We start from the raw sequence: 13,280 nt of genomic DNA on the forward strand, positions 1-13,280 counted from the left end.
TGTTCCTAGGGAACAGGAGTGGTAGAACTAGGAAGCAAGAAACAAGGAGGAAGGGAAAGCCATCCCAAGGTGTATTACTGAACTGGTCATTACTATAAGCAACTGGGGCTCCGTTCTACTGGGGACCCTATGAAGACTCAGAGGATGAGGCTCAGCATTGCCCTCCTGGCTCTGGAAGAGAGGAGCCCTTATCCACTAGTCCATGACTCCTATTGCTCGAATTGTCTCAGAGGACCTCAACAGCCTTGAAATTCAAGGTGTGCATCTGCACCGGAATGACTGCGGGGTCTATCGTGAGCCTCCCACTTGGGGAGAAATCAGCCCTAGAACAAAAAGCAAGAGGTCCACAGAGCAGCAAGGTGAGGTGATATCAGGCCACCGCTGTGCACAGCTAGTTGCTGAGCAAATGTGAGCCAGAAGCAGGGGAAATGGGACACAGATGTTCAACACAAAGGTCAACTAAAAATTATTACTTCACGATCAGATCACTATCTTGTGTTTATTCATAGAAGTATTTCAAATCCTAACAACTTTTACATCAAGCCACTAAAATCATTATAGGTATAGAGACACAGCCCAGTTACATGCTATCTAAATACCTCCCATGAATATTGGGATGCATGTATCTTTTCGAATTATGGTTTTCTCCAGATATATGCCCAGCAGTGGGACTGCCAGATCATATGGTAGCTCTATTTTTAGTTTTTTAAGGAACCTCCATACTGTTCTCCATAGTGGATATATCAATTTACATTCCCACCAACAGTGTAGGAGGGTTCCCTTTTAGCCACACCCTCTCCAGCATTTATCGTTTATACATTTTTCATGATGGCCATTCTGACCAGTGTGAGGTGATACCTCATTGTAGTTTTGATTTGTATTTCTCTAGTAATTAGTGTTTATTTACAATAGTCAGGACATGGAAGCAACCTAAATGTCCATCAACAGAGGAATGGATAAAGAAGATGTGGTACATATATCCAATGGAACATTACTCAGCCATAACAAAGAACAAAATAATGCCATTTGCAGTAACATGGATAGACCTAGAGATCATCATACTGAGTGAAGTCAGACACAGAAAGACAAATATCATATGATATTGCTTATATGTGGAATCTAAAAACAAGGGTACAAATGAACTTATTTACAAAACAGAAGTAGAGCCACAAATGTAGAAAACAAATCTATGGTTACCAGGGGATAAGGAGGGAGAGGGATAACTTGGGAGACTGGGATTGACATATACACGCTACTATATATAAAATATATAACTAATAAGAACCTACTGTACAGCAAAGGGAACTCTTCTCAGTACTCTGTAATGGCCTATATGGGAAAATAATCTAAAAAGGAGTGTATATATGTATATGTATAACTGATTCACTTTGCTGTACACCTGAAACTAACACAACTTATAAATCAACTATACGCCAATAAACATTAAAAAAAAAAAAATAAAGACCTTCCATTAGTGCTGCCTGTTAAAAACACTTAAGATTTTGAAAGCGCTTCAAGGATATTCACCTGAAGATGTTTTTATTGGATTTTTTTTGAAGATCATCTCTGAAACTCTTTCATTTTTCTTTAAACTCCTGTGTTGTAAATGTGCCCCTAATGATGAAATTGCTATTTATTTAACATTCAAAATCTCTCCCATTAAGGCCAAATTAACATCATTTAAAATATTGCCAAATAGTTTTTCTTCGAATAATTACACTCAATTTCTGCCTCAGGGCTTTTTTCTTTCAGAAAGATAGCAATTTATTAGGGATACAGTAGCCGCATCATCGAGGCTCTTCTACCCCTCATGTAGGTGCGTAAAACGGGCTCTTAAAGTATCAAAACCCAGGTGATCTGGGGACCAAGATGCTACAAGAAGGCACTCAAGAGTCTTGAAAGATATCTACAGTTATCTATACACAGATATATGTATCATTAAAAGTTGGTTTCTTTGATAACCAACACCATGGAAGACATGTGGGACGATTTTATTATGCACATATGTCGATAAATGACGTGAAGCCATGAATAATTAAAGAATGAATTTGGGGGAAAGATTTAGTAATCTTTTATGTGATAGGCTTATAAAAACCCTTCAAAGAGAAGGTGCATACACAAAATACAGTGAGGCTGAGTTTTGCACGTGGATTAGTCTCCTGATTCTTGCATTTTATAGGGCTCCTAGTTTTCAAAGCATTCCAAAGCCATTAGTAGTTTCAAAGTGTTCCAAAGCCATTAGTAGTATCTCCCTTGATCCTCACAACAACCTTCCAATTTAGGCAGAGCAAGTAGCATGATTCCATTCTACAAAGATCAGGAAATTAAGAATCCAAGTGAATTGCCCAGTGTTCCCTGGCTGGCAAGTGGCAGATTCCTAATTACAAGCCAGGTCTCTGAGTTCAGGGTTCTTTTCCTCACATCAGACCACTAGCTACTCGAATCACAAACTGCTTCAGAGCGGGGACAACATATTCCATCTCTAACATGCTCCATTGCACCTGGAGTATTTCTAGTGGCTCAACAAATATCTGTTAATTGGCTACTTGTATTTTCTAATTGCTAATACTTCTAGAACATCTCCCAACACACAAAAATAGTACAATGGTGTTATTTTTCTATGTTTATACACACAACTCTTAAAAACGAACAGCAACTTGTATCTAAACTACCCACTGGTTTCATTGTACTACTGGAATCATCTGAGAACCACTCTTATGTATGCCATTGCTCCACCCTCAGATTTCCTTGCTATAGAGGGGGTCTCTCTACACGACTTCACCAGGGGTCAAAAGTGGCATTACGTAGCAGATGGTTCTGCACTGTTACTGGTCTCCTTGTGGATATGGAGAAGGATCTGGCAGGGTTGGGATGGCCTTACCTCCTTCAAATTTTCTGCTTTGTCCACCCCTCCAGAGTACTTTATTTGGATCTTAATTATGGATCTGTTTTTTTCTCTTATACTTTAGATATCTGAAGATAGGTCAGTATCATACTTGCTTTTTTTTTTTAAATTCAATTGCATGCACAGTGAAACTGAACCTGTATCACATTAAAGGCCACCTCCTGTGCCAGAAGAGAGGAAAGGACCCGGCTTCATGTAGCTCAGTAAAGACACACAAATCTCTTGTGATAACTTATTAGGGCTCTGCTCCTATTTCTTCAACACACTCCCTAATAGCCAGGGTATGAATCATATCACTGAAGGGATTTTACTGCTAACCACTGCTGAACTACCTATTCTCCAGGATAATCACTAGAAAAGCTACTCCATAAGGAGAAAAGACAAGATTTCCAACCATCTTGGCTCAGAACACAGAAACCAACTTATCTCTCTCTTCCTCTGCCCCTACAGAGGAAAGCCGACTTCTCTTTTATCTATGTAGAACGGAGGCATTTCAGGCAGACACTTTCCCATTAAAACAAGGGCTCTTCTGGGAAGAATTAGCTCCTTTTGATTTTACTACAAAACCCCAGGACCTGGGCCTCCTGCACAGAAAAGGCATTGACAGATTAACACATTTCACAGTTCTCTGTACATCTCTAGCTCGGCATCCCCAATAGGAGGAGATCAAACACTAGGTTCCCTAAGCAAAACCATCAAGATGGCTACCTTTACCTCTTTGTCAATGAAAAAGTAAAAGGTGAGGCAGAACCTTTGGCATCTGTCTAAATTATAGGAGCTGCATGAATAAGTCTATGGACCCTCCTACCACACATACAGGATAAAAAATAATAACATCATGCCCAGAAAAAGGAAATTATGACTGGGCCTGGGAAGCTTCCCTTTAGAGGAACAAATGGGAGAGGGTGAATATTTTATGCAAAATTAGTATCATGGGAATTGCATTATGAAGAGCTTAGCTAGGTTTTTGGTTATTTAAACTGCACTCTCAAATGCATATATGTTTGAACATAATGACTCACTGTGGGTAAATAATTATGCCTTAAGTATATGCACCTCATTTATAAATATGCAGAGAGAGGATATAAGCCTGGATGTAACCCGAATTCCTAGTGGCTCAGTTGTCCACACACACAAAAGCCTAACTTTGACCTATGCAGTCAGCAGTGCTATAAAAATGTCAGTGGTTTTCAAAACCTTCTTAACAGCAGATTCCTTTTGTCAAATAAAAGTATTAAGAATGCTGATATACAGAGCAAACAAAAGCAGAATTGTACTTTTAAGGAGAGCTAAGGGTCCTGAAGCCTCACCCTCTTCCATTTTTGTTAGCATCTGAGACAAGTTCCCTAAGAGCCAATGTAAGAGCCACCAAGAAAAACACTGGGCACAAAAGGGTAGGAAAGAGTGAGGGGATAGACTAGTCTCCTTTTCTGCAAGGTTTTGTCTTTTTCTCCCTTAGAGTTCTATCTCCGGTAGCACTAAAACAAAATATAAGATATCAATACTTTTAAAAGTTAGAAAATTTAAGTGGTAAATCCCTTAAAATTATGAAAAACCAAACCCACCAAAGCCCCTTATGCACATCCTGCTATTATTTAGCTATTCAAATTGTAGGCATAGAAGTGAATAATTTGCTTTTGCAAGTCTCCCCTTTAAAAGCCAAACTATGGAAAAATGGCAAGACTCTTTCAGTGGCAGCATAATCCTCAGCGTTCAGCTCTCCACCCGGATGTCACCCACAAAGGCTGGGCTGGACCCAAGCCCAGGTGCGCTATAGCTTTTCCCAAAACCATTCTTTGGGAGACTTCTAGCCAGGGTAGGAAGAAAACAACCTTCCCTGATGCCCTAATATCTTGCTCAGATACAAATCTGTGGGTTTAAACAATGGAGGAGAAGCTACTGTTGGTCTGAGGGTTTTCTGCTCTTACAAAAGTCTTCTGAAGCAGCTTTATTTCAATGAACAGAATGAAAAATCCTTGCTCTTTCCTTGCTTCAGAGGTAGATATTCATTACTGCAGTGCAAATCTTACCTTTTCCATAAAGCCTTTCCTGATCACCACTTCAATGTTCAAAACTCATACCCTCCAAAAAAAATAAAATAAAAGACCCATACTGATTGCAGAAATGTATTTGAGATGGCATCCAATAATTTTTTTTAAAAAGGCAACTGTCAAGTAAAAATATAAAAAAAATACAAGAAAGGTGCCAAGTCATCAAAAATGACCAGTGGCATAGGAGAAAGGAAGGAGAATGGCATAAATCTTAATGCAGGGGAACTGCTAAAATTGACACAAAAATCAGTTGTGAGCTTTTTAGCAACTGCAAAGAGGGAAACACAAAATTATCAGTATTCAGTTAAAGGAAATAGAAAAGGTTTACCTCTTCAGGACAATTTTCTAATTTACTTTCCAGCCACTTCACTCCCTCCCATAATTACAGCTGTCCTTAGATAAAGGTCGTGATACATTGGGTTGGCCAAAAAGTTCATTTGGGCTTTTCCGTAACAGATAGAAAACCTGAATGAACTTTTTGGCCAACGCAATACCATGGTCTCTCACTTCCCTCACTTTACCTATGTCTTCCCCTCTGCCTGCAGTGCCCTTTGTCCTTCACTTATCTAACTGGTACTCACAGTCCTGCTGCCAGGAAACTTGTACTGACCCTCCTCCCAGGGCAGGGTGAAGAGCTCTTCCTCCTCCAAGAGCAATGCATGTTTTCCACAAATACAGCTCTCATCACACTCCATTGTAATTGCTTTGTTGTCTGTGTTCCCCACTGGGCTGAATGTATTTGAATACATTTAAATAAATGAATATAAAAAGGACATTGAATAATATAATGGATAATTCCTGGACAGCAGTTCTATAAAAATGCAGAGACATTCTACATACGGTCATTTCTTATGCAGTGAGTAACTGCCAATTACCCTAAGTTGTCTTATATTGTTAGGTGGAGAAACAAGACTCTTTTGTTTTAAAAAGATAACTAACTACACTCCCTGAGAATAAGGACACGTCTTATCTTCTCAGTTCAGTTCAGTTCAACAAACTTTTATTGACTACCAGTCATTATGCTAAGTGCAGGAAAAACTATGATGAATAAGACATAGTCCTGTCCTCTTAAAGTTTACAGACCTGGCTAGGGAATCATAATACACATGGATAAGTAATCAGCAAAGGAGCATGGTCTAATCCCGACTGACTGAGGATGTCAGGGAAGACTTCCTATAGGCGGCATTGTCTAAGTTGAATCTTAAAGGATGAGTTTATTTGATAAAAGGACATTCCAAGCCAGAAAAAAGAATACAAGAAAGGCATATCAGGCAAGAAATGACATGGTGCAAAAATGACATGGTGTATGCATCGAGACTAAAATAGTTTATTTTTATTGAAGGGTAAAATATAAAAAGGAAGGTATATGGGGATCAGTGGTGGGGAGGGAATTCACATGAGGCTGATGCAGTAGGTAGGATCCAGATAGTAGAAGAGCTTGCGGGCAATGTTAAGGAAATTGGATTTTAACCTATAAGTGATGAGAAGCCACTGAAGGCAAGGACATTGATTTCTATTTTAAATAAATTACTTTGGAAGTAGTGTTGTGAACAGATTGGAGGTATGCTGATCTGGGAGCAAGAAAATCAGTTAGCAAGTTATTGCAACATTTCAGAAAATACATGATAAGGGTTTATAAATGGTTTTAAATAGCCAAGTAATAATGATACTTCCCCCTTTTCCTTTCGTAAATCATCCTGGAGCAACAAGAAAAACACGAAAGAAAAATGCAAATTCTATACTTAAGGAAAATAACCCTGAAACACTATATTTGGAAAGGAAGCCAAAGGTAGTGAAGGACAAACAGAGTACAGAGAGGCACCAGAGCAAAAATGCCTACAGCTACAAATCTTAGATCAAGCTAGAGATATAGAGTTCTCTAAAGATGATATTTCCTAAGGAACAAAACTAACAACCTATTATTTAGAACCAAGGGAATGTAGCTCAGGAATTGGCCGTGGGAGTGTTTCCAGAATTCACTGGTGACAAGGAGAAGCTGGAGAGGCATGGCTGGCTAGAAAACCTCTCAGGCAGTTTTACCTTATAAGAAGAATCCACTGACAGACTAATAACTTTTAGTTATATGGAACCTCACTGAGAACAAAGGGGGACTCTTGTTAAGCTGAAAGAGAGCCTTGATCAGAGCCCTGATCCCCAAGATGAACCTCCTCAAATAGTTCAGCCAGAAGAGCTCATGTCATTAAAAAATAAGTAATGATGAAAAATATAAAGAGAGAAGAAAACAGCACAAGAGTTACAATATAATACAACAAAATAAAAGAGAGAAAGGAACAGGAAAAACAAAGAGCAGACATAGAACAAAAAATGTTTCCATGAACTAAATAAAAATTGTGACCGCACTACTACAAATAAAAATTGCACATGATGCAATCACCTCTATAAAAGAAAAGGTCAAGCAGAAACACAAGAGCTCAGGGGAGATATGTGGAGACAACAAAAAGAGATAAAATAGAAGCTGGCAAAGCTCATGAAAAAAGTTAAAAACAATAGCAGCATAAAAGGCAAAGAGGAGCCTGGACACGGCTACATACTCATTCAAGGACAGTATGAGTAAAACTGTTTTTATAAATTTCATTTTGCTCAGGGAGTTAAACATACTAGAAGAAAAAAAAGATGTCTCCCCTTTGTCTTTCTTGTCCATTGTACACATCCTAAGTGTCTTGAAGGAAGAGAGCCAAAACAATAAAACTAACGTATATAATAAATAAAATACATATTTCCAAATATAAATCACAGAAACTTTTGAGGAATTAAAAAGGAAGAAGAAATTGAACCAATTGAATGAGACATATTCCATGGGAAAGAATCAACATAGTATTAATGCCACAAAAATACACAATAAATAGTATTCAAATATATATGTGTGTGTATGTGTGTATATATATATATATATATATATATATACCCAGCCTCTCCGCGGCATGTGGGATCTTCCCGGACCGGGGCACGAACCCATGTCCCCTGCATCGGCAGGCGGATTCTCAACCACTGCGCCACCAGGGAAGCCCTATTTTTTTTTTTTTAAAGGACTTTATGTATCAAGGGCGAAAAAATATCAAGACACCTAAAAGGGAGAATATGAGACTAGCCAGACACAGTAACATTCAATAAGTTAAGGGAGCAAAGTTTTTATGGAAAGCAAATGACATCTTTTATACCTTAAAAGATGATATTAAAGCATAAAGGGGATAAACAAACATATTTTCAACATTCCAGAATTCACCTTTCTTGAAGACATTACCAAAGGACAAATTTCAGACAACCAAGAAACAAATGGGAAAACTATAGTAAAAGGACCACTGAATAAATTTACCTAAAACTAAAATCAAAATAAATGCAGGAATGATGTTCAAGCAGAATATAAATGCTCCAAATGATTTAATTAACAAAACTGGGGTTGGATAGAAGGGAGAATGAAGGAGGTCATAAACACACATGCTTTTTTTTTCTACCTGTCTTCAGCAGTGCTTAATAAAATATTTAAACTAACAGAATTATAGGAAAGCAAACACTAAGAGATAACATAACCAACCAAAAGTGTGTGGTAGAGGGATTAAAGAGAGAGGGGAAGAAATAGAAAGGCATGGAAATGCACTAATTTTAAAATTGGTCACAAGAGGAAATCAATAGATTATACAAAAATAGAAGATGTGCTATGTTGTATAAAGTTAAATTCATAAAGTTTAGTTAGAACAAATATTCAAAATCCTCAAACAAATACATATGCAGGAAAGCAAGGAAAACAGACCACATAATGATTTTTTTCCTTAAAATGAAGCAATTAAAACTAAAAACTAAGCATACACTGTCAGAACTAAGATATATTTGTCACATCAGTCCGTCAACCCTCAAATTCACCTATGAGAATGAAAAGACTCTGATTCAGTATTGATGGGCAACCAACTTATATTTGCACCTGCAGTATGTGTAGTTGTTTACCTGCAACCTGCTGACATCCTTTATTTTATTTCTATTGTAGCCAGTTGATAGTTGCAAATAACAGCATTTAATCTGTGTTTATATGATGATTAATGAAATACAATGTTTTTCTCAAGAGCATTGGCCTTTTGCATTTTTTGGAGCATTGCTATTCAACTGCTTCCCATCTCTTTCATAGTAAAAAAAAATCCTTAAAACAGCCTTCAAGGTCCTGTAGGATCTACCACCCTGTGCCTTCCTGATGTAATCTCTATATTCTCCAAGTGTCATTTACTACCTCCCTCATCTCCCTGAACTCTCTATATTGGAGTATCCTGTGGCTCAGTCTTTAGATGGTTTCTCTTCTCTAGCTACACTTATTCCCTCAGTGACTTCAATGTTGCAGTTCAAAAATATCAATATGCGGACACCCTTCCCATTTATATCTCCAGCCCCTACCTTCCCACCATTCCTACTTCTAAATCCAGCCTCAAATTTCTAGCTGCCTACCCCACATCTGCATAAGGGGCGCAAGGAAATGCAGGGCACAACAGACCTAGCTCCACGTCCCCCTCTGACTACGAACTTCTGTCCCTGGTCAGCACCCAACAAAGGCCTTCCCAGGTCATCCTAAATAGCAATATCCACAGACACCCAACATGCAAGGCCCCTCATTTACTTTTATCCATAGCACTGCCATCACCTGCTATACTTTGTAGATAGATAAACAGATGACAGTAGAAGATAGATAAAAAGATACAAAGCAACATTTATAGAACATTGTTCTGGTGCTTTACAGGATTACAAATGTAATCCTCCTAGCAACCCATGAAGTAGGTACTATAATTATCCTCTTTTTATAGATGAGTCAAATGAGGCACAGGTCAAGGTCATGCAGCTAAGTGTGGCAAACCAAGGTTGGAATAAATGCTGGCCATCAGGCTCCAAACTACAGGTCATTGACCACTATCCTTCACAACCTTTCATATCTATGTATGTATGGATGTATACATATCACCTACATATTTTCCTGTCTCCCACTAGCATGTAAATGCCACAAAAGCAAGAACTTTGTTGTGTTCAATATCTTAACCCCAGCACCTAAAACAGGGGGCTGCAATATTGTAGGGGATCAATAAAACTTTACTGAGTAATGGGAATGCATATCCTTTCAACAAAATAAAATTTGATGCTGATTAAAGAGAAAAACTTCTATTGGTTTCCAGCATAATAATAATTATTTTAAAAAGGAGTATTTCAGAACAGTTAGAAAAAAATTCTGGATTTCTGCCTGCAGTTACAGAAAACTATGCAATGCAAAGAAAAAGGAAACAAGAAAATTGAACATTTTAAATTCTAAGTCATGTTGCCCAGAAACAATTCTGCCATATTCATCATTTTATGCAGCATTAGCATTAAGAAAAGGGTAATCAGATTGGTAAATTCATAAGTCATCCCCGTGCTTCTACCTTAAAAAAAATAAATAGAGAGAAAGCAACAATAAAGCCTTAAACTGGGGCCATAACAATGGGAATGGAATGAAAGGAAACACTCAGCAGAAATCCTCAGCAGAGGCTGAGGATTCATTTAATTTGATGATATAGACTGGCTTCCAGGTTTCTACCTTGAATAATCTGGTAGAGGGCAGTGCCACCAATGTGTCAAGTTCAAGGGGGACACGTCAATTACATTTAACCTGTGGAATATCTAAGTGAAGATATTGAGATGGCTGTTAGATATGTAGGTCTACCGTACATGATAGAGGTCACAGCACATTGACTTGAGAGTCATCAGAACATGGAGAAGATGCTTAAAGCCATGAGATCTCCCAGAGGGTGAGGAGGCGGGGCAAAGATTAGAAGGTCAAAGGCAGAAAGCTGGGGAACATCAAGTGTATTGCCTAGTACTGTATATTTTGCATTGTGTGTGTTCAATTAATACTTATGAATAAGAAAATGGTAGTACCAATGACCTGCCAAGATTTAGAAAAAAATTCCTGAAATTCTGGCTGAGAAACAGTGATTATATAAGCACAAAGATCTCTCTTTCACTCCCGCTTTCAAGCTCATTTTTGCATGGCTGGCTACTTTTCCTATATCATAGTAGAGCTCAAAAATCCATGAGGCTTCATATATGTATACATATGGCTGATTCACTTTGTTCTACAGCAGAAACTAACACAACACTTCAAAGCAATTATACTCCAATAATAATAAAAAAAATTCATGCAGCTGATTTGTAAAAAATAGTACCGCTACATGCATAGTCAATCACTAAAAGAAGTAGACATTGAGCACCCTTGATTTGCAAAGGCCAAGGTTCAGAGTAAAATGTGTGTATCAAATATTGTCCCTCTTCTCAGGGAGTGTAAAACACAGTTTGGAAAGAAGGAGACAAATCCACTAAGACTTAAGTAACAATTCCTAATAGCCTATGTGCTAGAGGAACAGCAGGTAGTAAGAGCTCCAAAGATTCAGAGGAAGAGTCGTACCCAGATTGGAAGTTCAGAGAAGGTCTTATAGAGGAGGTGGGGCTGATCTGGACTAAAAGACCAGGAGTGAGGCTGAGAAAGCCTTTTAGGTGCTTTCAAGGTTCCTATAGGAACCTTGACTTCTTCCTATAGGAAGAAGTCTGGAAAACAACAGACCATAGAAGGGTGGAAAGGCAGAGGACAGGGGAATCAAGGTTGCCTTCAAATGCAAGTATGACTTAGCTCAGTAACATACACACACACACACACACACACACACACACACACACACACACTCTCTCTCTCTCTCTCTCTCTCTCTCTCTCTCTCTGTCTCTCTCTCTCTCTCTCTCTCTCTCACACACAAAGTCCATCACTCGATGGAGCATCTTCTTTTGTTTTCCCTTATTTTTGATCTATTTTGCACCTCCTTTCAGTGAAACTGAAAAGCTAAAACGAGGCTTCCATTGCCTGCCTAAAAATATTAGTCCCATCCAGTTTCCTCTAGGAGTCACAGAGTTCTTGGAGTGAAGGATTTGGGGCTTGGACATTTGAGGGGGTGGTCAGCACTGGAAAGGGAGGGGAAGATTTAGTGAGACCTCAATTTTCCCAGAAAGAAGATCCTAGAGATGCTTAATTTCTTGGAGATTCTCATTCCCACATTAGATAAGTCACTTTGGACAGAAATAGAATGTGGCTTTGATAAATTACTTATCTCTAATTACTCATCTCTAATGATATTTGATTCTAAGTAATCTCAAACTCCAGCCTAAGTCCTGATCATTTCAAGACCCCTTTGGTATAATAAAAGGACAATTCAACTGAAGGATTCAGTGGGCCACTAAAATTCCCTGTAAACAATAAGGACCCATAACACCTTCATCTTTCACCAGAAGTCTGGGATCTCCCCAGCGGACTGTGTACCGAAAGCACAGGGGGGACAGCACCCCAGCTCCGCATCTTCACAGCCTCTGGAGAGCCATCCTCTTCCCAGTCAGCAGTTGACTTCCGCCTCGCCTCCTCCCTCTACCATTGACTGCACATCTGGACTCACCTGAATGAAGATATATTCATCCTGGACGACCAGGGAACTGATGTCAATGGAGCGGGCAAAAGGCCCACTCCGAGTAGTCTCAGCACATTCCTGGATCCTGCAGGTGAGGTAGTGAGCATCTGAAATGGGATGGCAGAGAGACACTTAGACACAAGGGGCAATGGTCACCAAACCTCTCAGCACACAAAGCCCTACTTCCTGGGGATCAGCGATGCAATGTAAAACAATCATGAGACTTCATTTTCTTGTCCAAAGAATTTGTACTATTTTTTTTTAAAAGGAATCTCTAGTTCAGGAAAGGGAGTGAGGAAAGAGTTAATCTTATATCCTGCCAGCCAAAGAGTAAATCGGTACAGATTTTTTTAATTTTATTTTTTATATTTTTTAACATCTTTATTGGAGTATAATTGCTTTACAGTGTTGTGTGAGTTGCTGCTATATAACAAAGTGAATCAGCTATAAGTATACATATATCCCTATGTCCCCTCCCTCTTGCATCTCCCTCCCATCCTCCCTAGCCCACCCCTCCAGGTGGTCACAAAGCACTGAGCTGATCTCCCTGTGCTATGCAGCTGCTTCCCACTAGCTATCTATTTTACATTTGGTAGTGAATATATGTCAATGCTACTTTCTCACTTCGTCCGAGCTTACCCTTCCCCCTCCCCGTGTCCTCAAATCCATTCTCTACATCTGCGTCTGGTACAGATTTTTGAAGGAACAAATTTGAAATATCTATCAGAATTTTAAATGCACATATCTTTTTAACAGCAATTCTAATTCAAGGGACGTTTTCTAGAGAAATACTCATCTATTTTCACAAAGAGGCAAGGGCAAAAATGTTCATTGTGGCATTGTTCATAGC

The 13,280-nt window shown here is 38.8% G+C and overlaps 1 protein-coding gene across 1 annotated transcript in view; it reads right to left on the reverse strand.

Annotated features, from left to right (window-relative positions):
* Window positions 1-13,280, reverse strand: part of SORCS3 (sortilin related VPS10 domain containing receptor 3) — a 592,231-nt gene that overhangs the window by 129,127 nt on the left and 449,824 nt on the right. The window contains exon 7 of the mRNA XM_059052766.2: window positions 12,419-12,537. Coding sequence (XP_058908749.1) covers window positions 12,419-12,537 — 119 coding nt within the window. The remainder of the gene's footprint in view (window positions 1-12,418; window positions 12,538-13,280) is intronic.

Source organism: Kogia breviceps, chromosome 2, assembly GCF_026419965.1.
Source record: "Kogia breviceps isolate mKogBre1 chromosome 2, mKogBre1 haplotype 1, whole genome shotgun sequence".
Taxonomy (NCBI): Eukaryota; Metazoa; Chordata; class Mammalia; order Artiodactyla; family Physeteridae; genus Kogia; species Kogia breviceps.